Source organism: Diprion similis, chromosome 11 (genome assembly GCF_021155765.1).
Source record: "Diprion similis isolate iyDipSimi1 chromosome 11, iyDipSimi1.1, whole genome shotgun sequence".
NCBI lineage: Eukaryota > Metazoa > Arthropoda > Insecta > Hymenoptera > Diprionidae > Diprion > Diprion similis.
Window position 1 is genome coordinate 6,443,398 of NC_060115.1, and position 10,810 is coordinate 6,454,207.

At 36.4% G+C, this 10,810-nt stretch overlaps 3 protein-coding genes and 1 long non-coding RNA gene across 4 annotated transcripts; 3 read left to right on the forward strand and 1 right to left on the reverse strand.

The window, feature by feature from the left end:
- The first annotated feature begins 886 nt into the window (after positions 1 to 886).
- LOC124412097 (transmembrane reductase CYB561D2-like) lies at positions 887 to 1,878 on the forward strand. The gene is made up of 2 exons (XM_046891710.1): positions 887 to 1,082; positions 1,375 to 1,878. Exons 1-2 carry the CDS (start codon positions 927 to 929, stop codon positions 1,876 to 1,878), a joined length of 660 nt encoding a protein of 219 aa, XP_046747666.1. The 5' UTR covers positions 887 to 926.
- On the reverse strand, positions 1,566 to 3,240 carry LOC124412100. Its single transcript, XR_006929761.1, has 2 exons — positions 2,704 to 3,240; positions 1,566 to 1,922 (listed from the first exon to the last, which is right to left on the reverse strand). It is a non-coding gene; the product is annotated as an uncharacterized LOC124412100 (long non-coding RNA).
- A 6-nt stretch (positions 3,241 to 3,246) lies between these two features.
- Positions 3,247 to 4,451, forward strand: LOC124412745 (transmembrane reductase CYB561D2-like). Its single transcript, XM_046892867.1, has 4 exons — positions 3,247 to 3,325; positions 3,466 to 3,506; positions 3,657 to 3,833; positions 3,948 to 4,451. Exons 1-4 carry the CDS (start codon positions 3,247 to 3,249, stop codon positions 4,449 to 4,451), a joined length of 801 nt encoding a protein of 266 aa, XP_046748823.1.
- A 1,634-nt stretch (positions 4,452 to 6,085) lies between these two features.
- Positions 6,086 to 7,246, forward strand: LOC124412096 (transmembrane reductase CYB561D2-like). Its single transcript, XM_046891709.1, has 3 exons — positions 6,086 to 6,217; positions 6,335 to 6,530; positions 6,652 to 7,246. Exons 2-3 carry the CDS (start codon positions 6,375 to 6,377, stop codon positions 7,156 to 7,158), a joined length of 663 nt encoding a protein of 220 aa, XP_046747665.1. The 5' UTR covers positions 6,086 to 6,217; positions 6,335 to 6,374; the 3' UTR covers positions 7,159 to 7,246.
- Positions 7,247 to 10,810: the final 3,564 nt, after the last annotated feature.

Here is a 10,810-nt window from a genome sequence, read left to right on the forward strand (position 1 = left end):
GTGTTATAATCGCAAGATATAATATAATCATTCAGTGCCACAAGTGAGTTTTCATTGGAAAAATTACACGTGATAAAATGTTTGAAATATTCATTGATACTTAAAATTATTTCAATACTTCTAAATGAAATCTGCAACACAATTGCAGCAGGATTTCACGTCTATCTCGATATTGAGAATATATTTATTGAAGTACTGATTAGAAGTCAGATCGATGGCGTCATTTTTTAATTAAACCATTTTTGTACGTAATAGTAGGTACGTTAAATAAAAGTCGCGGAGCAAAACAATTCTAACTGTTTTACTTCATTTTGATATTGCTGTGCAGCAACATGTTGAATTGTAACTGTTATGCTGCACGAATATAGTTAAAGACCTATTGCATTGCACCACTAATTTTATTATGTGACGTCGTATCACACGGTCCATGAATTTTCTTCCCTTTATCCCGTATTTTTAACCGTTATTTAAACTTTTAATACTTGGCGCTTCGGTTGACCAAGTCCTAATGCCCAACGAACATGATCTATTACTTCGTTATCTGACGTTATCACGGACACATTCTCGTCTCGCCTGTAATCAGAATGGCATTGCACATGAAGAAGCAAAGCCCAAGTTACCTCGGGCATGTGAACGTCGAATTTTTTCCACTTTAAAGTGTAATACAACGATTAATCCGAGTGAACAATAATTTACGGAACTAAAAGTGACTCATTTTAAGACAGTAAAAGCAATCGGGTGTTTCCTAACACGTATTTTATAAATTTGACACCTCACCGTCGTATATAAAAGTGTCGCTCGCTCTCAACCAGCTCGTGAAAATTTCAGATCTCACATTCGTGTCGAAGTTTTATTTTTCTCTTAAACCATTAAAAATTTGTTTCCACAAAGGTAGTACAGCAATTAATCTTCCCAAATCCTAAGCCATGTTCGCCGAAAAGAGCACCAAAATTTGGGTGGATCTCTGCGTGAGTATCCTAGCCCACTTCCTGATCTTGGCGCCTTCGATCTACATCGTCGTCCTCTATGCACAGGCCGACTACAGCCTCTTCGTCTGGCATCCAACATGTTTTACAGTTGGGGTAAGTGTGTATGCAATAATATACGTAAAAGCACTAAGCAAAACGTTTGGTGAACAATGGGCTGATTCTAGACCAATCTGCAACACAGTATACTGATAAAGTATAATCACTGATGAATCACAAAGTTATAAATACATATATACCTATTATCATCGAGTGCCTGTGAACTGATTTGGAGTACCTTATACATGGTGTTCTCTTTCACAAGTGTATAATACGATAAATTCAATAGGCAATTCAAATTCAAACCAATGCACCCAGTACCTACCATAAACAACCGTAATTTCCACAGTGCGCTCTGCTAATGACTGAGGCCATCCTTGCGATATCGGGGGAGAATTTGCTCCTCTCAAAATCGTCGAGGGTAAATCGTATCAGGGTTCACTCGCTGTTACACATCCTGGGTATGGTGCTAATGACGGTTGGATTCGGGGTCATCATAGCCAACAAGATAAGAAACAATAGTAACCACTTTACATCGGACCATGGAAAGCTGGGTCTGACCGCGGTGATCGTCGCCTACGTCGTCGCCCTGGGCGGAGTTTCCACATCGTATTCCGGTCTGCTGTCTCCGAGGGTGAGCCTTGCCAGCCTGAAACTGGTCCACGGCTGCTGCGGTATCGTCGCAATTATCCTGCTCTTCGCCACCCTCTTTACCGGCCTTTATAAGAGGTCATTCCCCGGCAGTGAGCTTGGCGTAAGCCTTACAGTCTCCTCCTACGTAGTCGGCCTGTTTATCGTCCTGATCAAACCTCTCTACACGACGCTGGTCAGAATTCGCGGGATTTTCACATAGTATTTAATCGTAGTTACAACGTAATCGAATTCCTCCCTCTGTGCCTACGCAAATGAAGAATTATACGTTTTTTCAATAAAACAAACTAATTCGGTCAGAGAATATCATTCGTGATTGTTAAAAATTCACCGCATTTCTTCAATTGTGGAAAAAGCATATTACAGTGGGAACGAAAAGTATTATTCATATAAAATATGTTTTTTCTAATGTATATAGGGAAATTTCCCGCCCATTACACTTATATTTTTCTTTATTACTTTTATTCGCATCCCCTTTATCAATACTGGTGATGAAGAATTGGATGTTCAGTTGAAATGCAATCCTTCTGATACGTGCAAAAGAATAGTACTTGTCGCAGTACTAATAATACTGTAATTACTGTTATAAGTTATATTTTAGGAACCACAATAGCACGTAGGTTATACATAAGGTATCGTTATTCACACTAATATTGTAAAAAAATCTAACGATAGCATGAATAATAATAATAAATGCACGTAAAAAATTATTATACGACGGAGGTGTTTTTTTAGACTGAATCCATCTTTCTACCCCGAATATTTTGACACACCGTGTTGAATAAAATTTTGCCAAAATTTTGGTATCTACTGTATTGTCATATTTTCCGAGTACAATTCAGGTATGATGTAAGATCAAAGAAGAGCTTTCATCACACTCTGTCAGATATTTTGAGCATGTTTTTTCGTGCCATAAATTATTATTAAGAAACACTGGGAATATTTATCTAACAATAGGTCAAACGTTAACTAATATATGCACAACTGTGCAATAGCTTGATAACGAGATACTGCATGTTGCACTCACCACGCTATGCGATTGCAATCAGTCAGAAAGTAGTCCTCCTCTGCAGTTCGCTCTTCAAATGATATTAATAATGAAATATTTACACTATGATAAGTACATTCTATGAATTGATAAGGTAATATATCCATGTTTATACCATTAGGTTAAATGGATACAGACTTTCTGACACGAAAGAACCGTTAGTACAATCTATCTTTAATCGGTACTTTTATCAAATAGTTCCTAATGTACGTGCCATTAGTCTCGCAAAGTGTGCTAATCTCGTAATCTTTGTAGAACGATCTGCGTATCAAAATTCTCTCTCAATCAATGTTTTCAAAAAGATCCAAGATTATCTCACTGTCAGTAAAGGGATGCAAAAAATCGTAGAAAATTATTTCTATATCTCCACACAGTCTTGGCACCAAGGGACAATAATTACGAAAAAAAATTGCTGACCACATTCCACAGTTAACATTACTATACATCTAGAAAGATTTTGTAAAAAAGATTCAATATTTCAAGCGCTTGAGAACTGTTCTGCGTAAGCAAAGCTTTATGATAATGATCAAAAGCAGTAGAAAGAAATTTATTGCAGGCTTATTGCTTATGTCGGCTGATAAACGGTACGTGACTGGATTGCGTATACGATAGGTGTATCCATGCTTAACAAGGATGTGCTTCTGCGGCCTACGTTTACATGCGCATCAGAAACTGAATGACAATATCATTGTGGCCATCATTATCCCCTGATTAATTTAACTGATATAATACTTGGCGCAGGTCCACAAAACAACCGGTTATTTTATTCGTTGCACAAAAGAGTCAGGAAACTCTATCCAAATTACGCCAGCGGCATTGAATAATTGTTAAACAGTGAGCCAAACACGGTAATTATTATAGTGAAATTACATAGTGAATGTAATGTAAATCTTTGGATCCCATTAACTTTCACGTTATTTTAATGGGTAAAGGTTGCGGATAATAAAAAACCGATGATTACCAAAAAAGATGCCACTAACTGGCCAGCCGTCGGGATGTCCTTTATCATCCACCTTCTTTTCTTCGGACCAGCTGTTTACATCGTTGTCCTCTGCGCCCAGCTCGACTATTCGCTCTTCATCTGGCATCCGACATGCTTCACGGTTGGGGTTAGTAGACGATCATGTAGGTAAGATAACAAGATAATAAAGGTAAGACACAAGGATCCAGTTAGCACACTTGTACCTTTCTCTCCCGAGCCTAATTCTACCTAATTCCCGCAGTGTTGTTTATTGATGACCGAAGCCATCCTCGGGATTTCCGGAGAGGCTCTTCTCTCCTCGAAGATGCCAATGCCAAGTCGCGTAAAGCTTCACTGGATCCTCCACGTCCTGGGTTTGGGACTACTGGCGGTTGGCTTAGGGACGATCATAGCTCACCGTATCCAATTCGGTTCTGTCCACGCCGCTTTCATCCATGGAAAACTGGGTGTTTTTGCTATCGCGTTAGCTCTTATAGTGGCCGTGAACGGTGTCCTGTGTTTGAACACTGGAATGTGCTGCGTTAAATCGAGCATAACTCGCCGAAAAGTTCTTCATGGATGCGGTGGTATTTTCTCGACGATTCTCCTCCTGGCTAGCCAAATTACCGGCATTTACACGAGCTGGTGGCCCAGCTCCGAAATCGACAGACATTTGACCGGGGCGGCCTACGTCGTCGGTGGAATTCTCCTCCTCGCCAAGCCTCTTCATACAACGATACTGAGGATCCGCGGAGTTTCTTCTTGATGGGTGTGCGTCGCCACACCATTCCTATATGAATAGATTCATGCGGTTCTGGATAACTTCAGGAATTCAATGCAACGTTAGTTAAACTATGATCAAAATGGTGCTGTCAGATTTGTTTCTCACCTTTGAAACTTGAACTATATCAGGTGAATTTATCATCCGTAATTAATTAAGATGGTTTAAGTTCACAATCTCATCAAGAAGTGTGGTCCAAATTTGCAGTAAACGCACAGTCAACAAATATTCAGATCAAGGCATTTATTCATTTGTTATAGTAGCTAGAAAAATTCAGTAAAATAGGCATTGTTACAAAAACTGTTTGAATATTGTTGAAATTAAGGTTCGGCACCGCAATCCCATACATTCTATTGCGATTGTGAAATTAGATCTACACATTGAAATCATTTTGTACAAAATTGAAACATGATTGTTTAGTTGTCGTAAGTGAAAAAATTATCATCAGATTGTAATTTATGCTAACGAATTAAGTGTCACATCAAACAATGACAAAGCAATATGCCATTGTGAACTTACCACGAATGATTTAGTTCTGCTAATTATACTATACAGATCTCTGGATCCCCTCCTAATAACTCCTCGTCTTGCTTGTCTTGCGAGAAAAGACTTTTAACCCGACACAGAGCGTATTTTGCCACTTCAGTGAAAAATTTTGTAGATTGAAGATGTAACGCATTGTTTGCTAGTAGTAATTAATTAGTAATTATCTACTATATTAGTAAATTTTACTAATCTTCATCCACCAAATAAATTTAGCGAACTGTATGAAACGATTTAATTCAATCTACCAGGAGGTCTTCAATATTTGGATAATACCATGTGAACAAAGTACTATTTTATTACATTGACTAAATCTAAATCGATATTTTGTATTTGTCATTATATTTTACGAAATTAAATTTTTTGCAATTTTGAAAAAATCATTTCATCAATTTGGGTATTCACAAAAAAAAAAATTGTGTTCCCACGAAAATATATTTTTCAAGTGTGGTAAAAAATGAAAATAGTTAAGGACTGTGCAGTAAACGGAACTACGAATTTCTCTCAGTGAACATAATAAATATGTAATTTGCAATATTTCTATAACGTATAAGAAATTTCGAATACAATTTCAAGGTTCCTTTTCCGTTGCATAAGTTGTGAAGTTGATACGATTCCATTTATGTGGGACAGACTGTAAAAGAATATTTGAAAAAAATCAAAAAATCAGAAGTACCTGATAAATATACTTTGCAACTTGATAACAAAATATTATACGTTATACACCCCAGATTATACCATCATCAATCACGTCCAGTCCCGATCTCCCCGCTCTCCAAAAGATATAAAATATGTAATGATTCGAGTAAGATAGTAAATGTACATTCTAAAATTCGATGAGTCATTGCCTAAATGAAAAATCGCTGATTCGCGTAATTTTACACATTGCATTTGAAAGGTGTTTAAAAGCAATCAGTGATCGAAACTTGTAGACAACAATTGTAATTCTTTCCATTACAGGAACAATCAGTGATAAATGATCGAAGCTTGTAAGAAATTAATCACAGATTCTGCCAACATCCATAGAGAGTTACGTGACTAGATTAAACAAACGATATATAAATACGTGCTTGACGAGAATCACTTTTTGAGCAAACGTTCAAAAGTGCATTTGATAGACAGTCGTTTAAAGTTTTCATCATACTTCGTCCGTTGTCTGACACTCGTCTCCGCGAGATTATCCGGAGTTCCGACAACTTAACACCAAAGTCAGTACCAGCCGTAGTGACATCTCACGTAAAACAGCTTCTGATCCTCTATTCAAATTTTGGCGATCTTGCCCATCTTCGTCCCACTCTAATTAAAATATATTTCACCTTGCAAAGGTACTGTGTGGGGTGCAGGTTGCAGCCCAAACGCTGAACCATGACCGCTGAGAAAGGTTGCATAAACTGGCTAGCGATCGGCTTTTCTTGCATCGTTCACCTTCTCTTCCTGATACCAGCTGTCTACATCGTCATCCTCTGCGCCCAGCTAAATTATTCACTTTTCATTTGGCATCCCGCATGTTTCACGGTTGGGGTTAGTATAACCACGATCACGAATGGATCACTAAAATTTACCATCCGCAATGTCTGAAACAATAAAATCACGATAATATCCACTCCGCATTAACCAAAACTGATCGATCTAATTACCGCAGTGCTGTTTCCTGATGACCGAGGCTGTCCTCGGTGTCTCCGGAGAAGCTCTCCTCGTCAAATGGATGTCAAGACCAGGTCGCATCAGGCTTCATTGGGTCCTACACATCCTGGGTCTAGGGCTACTGGCGGTTGGTTTCGGGACAGTCGTTGCCAACAAGATGAACCACGGATCTCGCCACTTCCGGAGTGACCATGCTCGCGTGGGTCTAGCAGGCCCTATATTGAGCGTCGTCGTAACCCTGAACGGTGTTCTTTGCCTGAACACGGGGGCCTGCTTTGGTAAAGTGAGCCTTGTGGCCCGGAAGGTGATTCACAGTTGTTTGGGGATAATTACAATGGCCCTGCTGTTAGCCGGGCAAATAACCGGCGTCTATAAGGGGTGGTGGCCCGGGACAGAGACTGGCAGAGATTTAACCGTAGCCGCCTACATCGCCGGTGGAATTCTCCTCTGCGCCAAACCCCTTTACACGACGTTGTTGAGAATGAGGACTGCGATATGTTCTTGATCGCCGTCATTGTAATTCACACGTGTTTTATCTATGTTGAAATTAATATAGGGTAAGAGATTATGAATAAAGTAAAAATTTCCTGCAACAATATTCTTCCGAGTTTCAGCCGTTCGGAATTAATATTAACATTATTGATGAAAAACTTGTTCAGTACTTTGTGGGTGTAATATCAAGATTCAAAGTAGCGACCACCGATAAGTTCGGTCTAAATCGATATTGAAGATTTGGAGAGAATCCGAAAGTCCGTTTCGTGAAATGGAGACACGTTTATCCATTGAAAAAATCCACGAAACAATCCGCTCTTGTACCGCAGATCCGGAATGGTTCAAACACATAATTATAAATTATGAGACCTACATTAAAGATTCATCGACCATGTATATCAACACTTTATTAACTTCACGAATCATTGAGGATTATAACGTATACATGTAATATATATTATATTATATGTTATTATTTTTCCATATAACATAGTATATATTTTTATTAATATACATAGATATACCTGTCTTTTGTTGGTATAGTTTATGTAATAAATACAGTGGTAGTGATACAGTAAAGTTTCCCTGCCTGAAAGTGGTGGTTTTGTTTATCATTCCTTGCCTGTGTACCTTTAATGGAATTCACTGAAACTCATCAAATAACCAATATTTCGACTGAAATTATGATGGAGGCTCCTGCGAAAAATTGTACAAATTGAAATGATGCATATTAGTATTTCAGGGAAAAATCTTGGAATAAACTGCTAGGATAATTTCACTGCAAAAAAAATCATCATGTTAATTAAAATAAAACGTGATTCATAATTTTGCTCCAAACGATTATACACAAGAATAGTCAAAAATTTTTCAATAGTCTGAAAGTCAAGAAATTTTAAAAACATCGTCGAAACTTCGACGACAGCAGAGTCAGCAGAGAAGGAGATCTGACTGGATATCTACACACTGTACATTCACCTGTTTCGTTCCTATATGTATAATTACATATGTACCGAGATTTATGTATAGTATGCTTAACATCATTACTTAACAACTTGCTAGTTTACGGGTTGTTGCAACGTTACAATATATACATATAATGTATATGTGTTATATACTGTGTATAATGTATATCTTTACTTTCAGTAACGCGCTAAAAACGCATAATATACATATGTATAGAACGTCATTTGATACAAGGATATAAGGTGATTGCGGATATTATTGCGCTCGCTCAAATTCAGCAATGTTGCTGATCCTTTCGTCTACGTGACAGTGAAAAAAAAAATGGAACACGAGCTGGCGTTCCATGTAAACATTGACGACGATATACCCCGCATACTATATACATATGTAAATATGTGTCAGCATATGTTTGTGTGTGCGCGCGTGTGTGTGTGTGTATTTATTAGTATTTCTATGTGTAAGTATTTATTTACAGCGTTCGGCGCTTCTTCAAGCGTTTTCGTCGTGCCTGCACTCTTCAAAAATCACGCTCAAATTTGCGTTCTACTGTTATTGACCAAACCGCCAGTTACAGTACTTTTCCGCAAAGTGTTTTAATTTTAATGACGCGTATAGAACAGTGAGTCAATAACCTGGACATTAGTCAACAATACTAGGTGTAGAACAACGATAACTCCATTCGCATCAAAGAATCGCGCGGATTATATCATAATGTCAATAATAATTACCAAGTCGATCATTTGAAAACTTAGGAAACATTTTTATAGTTAATTCACGTGTTGCACATCAAACTGCCAAACTACGTTGGACTTGGTTGCAGGAGCGACCGTAACGCTGTGGAATCAATTTATACTTATAGACAATATCAACTCATTCTACTTCCATGATCGTAATTACGTTGTTTCGCATTTTTGTAGATAATTAAAATTTCTAAATATTCAACATAGAGGTATACGTATATGTATGTATAATATTCAATTCTTCTACAATATTAGTGTATATGTATACATATAAGGTACATCTAGATCTGGACAATTCCGTATGCCTTTTGTCAACAGTTATATATAATTATATTATATATGTATGTATATATACATATATATGCGCGTCTGTGTATATATAATATGCATATATACGCTGTAAAAAAGTTTGGTACGATTTTACGATGATGATTATTTTTATGTCAATTTATATGGATCATTTAAATTTGTTTTGTAAAACAGACCTTCTGCAATAGATTTTATTTTCAATTAGTTTTGTATGTTTTAACTTTTGAATAGATGTCGTAATGCGACATTAAATTTTTCAACAAATTCCAAATAAAATGTCAACCATAATTATTTACAGCGCATAATGTCTTCGAAATATCTAACCATCTGGACTTTGTTCATTATACTAATATCTGTAATATTGTAAGTCTAACAAAATACTGTTTTCATCTCTGCAGGTCACCGCACCGATAAATTACACAACCGCTATGTTATATACTTAATTTCTATACATGTATAATGCGATTAATTATTATTGTTACCATTTTTGTTTTCACTATTATTACTCTCACTATTATATCATCATCATCATCATCATCACCATCATCCTCATCATCGTCATCATCGTCATCATTATTATTATTGTTGTTTGTGTTGTTGTTGTTGTTATCATTATCATTATTAATGTTGTTGTTATTATCATTATTATCTTACACATAAGCGTGTGCACGGCCTGCGCACGTGCAGAGGAGACGCTAGCACCCAAGATGTAGTACATAGGTATAGGTACGTACGACTAATAGATCTATGATTGACTATACATACATACTCTACATGATTCTGGATATTTTCACATTTTTCATTCGACAACTTATCGAAACAGAGAAACGTACTACAATATTAACATGTCCCCGTATACACCTAATGATATTCTGAGATTTATTGACTGGACGCTCTGATTGAGTTTGATAACTGTATAATATATTACATTATACATATATTACGTATTAATATGTACTTATTGCACAAATTTTTCTTCTTTTATACTTGACTCTTAAATTTTTTAATCAACTTCATGATTTTATTTTATTGTGTTCTGATATGTGTTGCCAAGTATATAAGTATTAATTAATAGATTTTTAATTGATTTCATCTTTTGCTCTTTTTTCTAACAAGGTTTTATTTTCCGTTTTAAATCATATGCATTAATTTTTTTTCTTTACCTCAGCCTCAAAGATAACAAACTACGTTTAATATGTATTGTATATGTAAACTCTGTGGTTTGTATAATGTATAGGTATGTGTATAACATCGACGATAGTTACGACGACAATTAAATCATCTTGGTAGTTTTTTTTTTCCACATCGAACGTATTTGTTATATATTTTACGATTCAAAGCAAATCCCGTTGCTTTCTAAACTTTATCGAAATTTTTTTTCTCAATTTACGCGTTTTTTTTTTTTTTTTTTTTCTAACTTCTTGTTACATCTCTATTATTTGTTATCTTATGTATTGATTGATGCATCAACATATTCCAGAGTCTTCACATCCGTATTATACCTACGTAGGTAAATCATTATATAGTTGATAATAATCGACACAAGTCGCAAAGATTAGCCCACGCGCCCAGCGCGTGCAGGCCGTAATAAAAAATAACGTATTCTTACAAATATAAAAAACATTGATACAAATATAACAATCGATATAATAT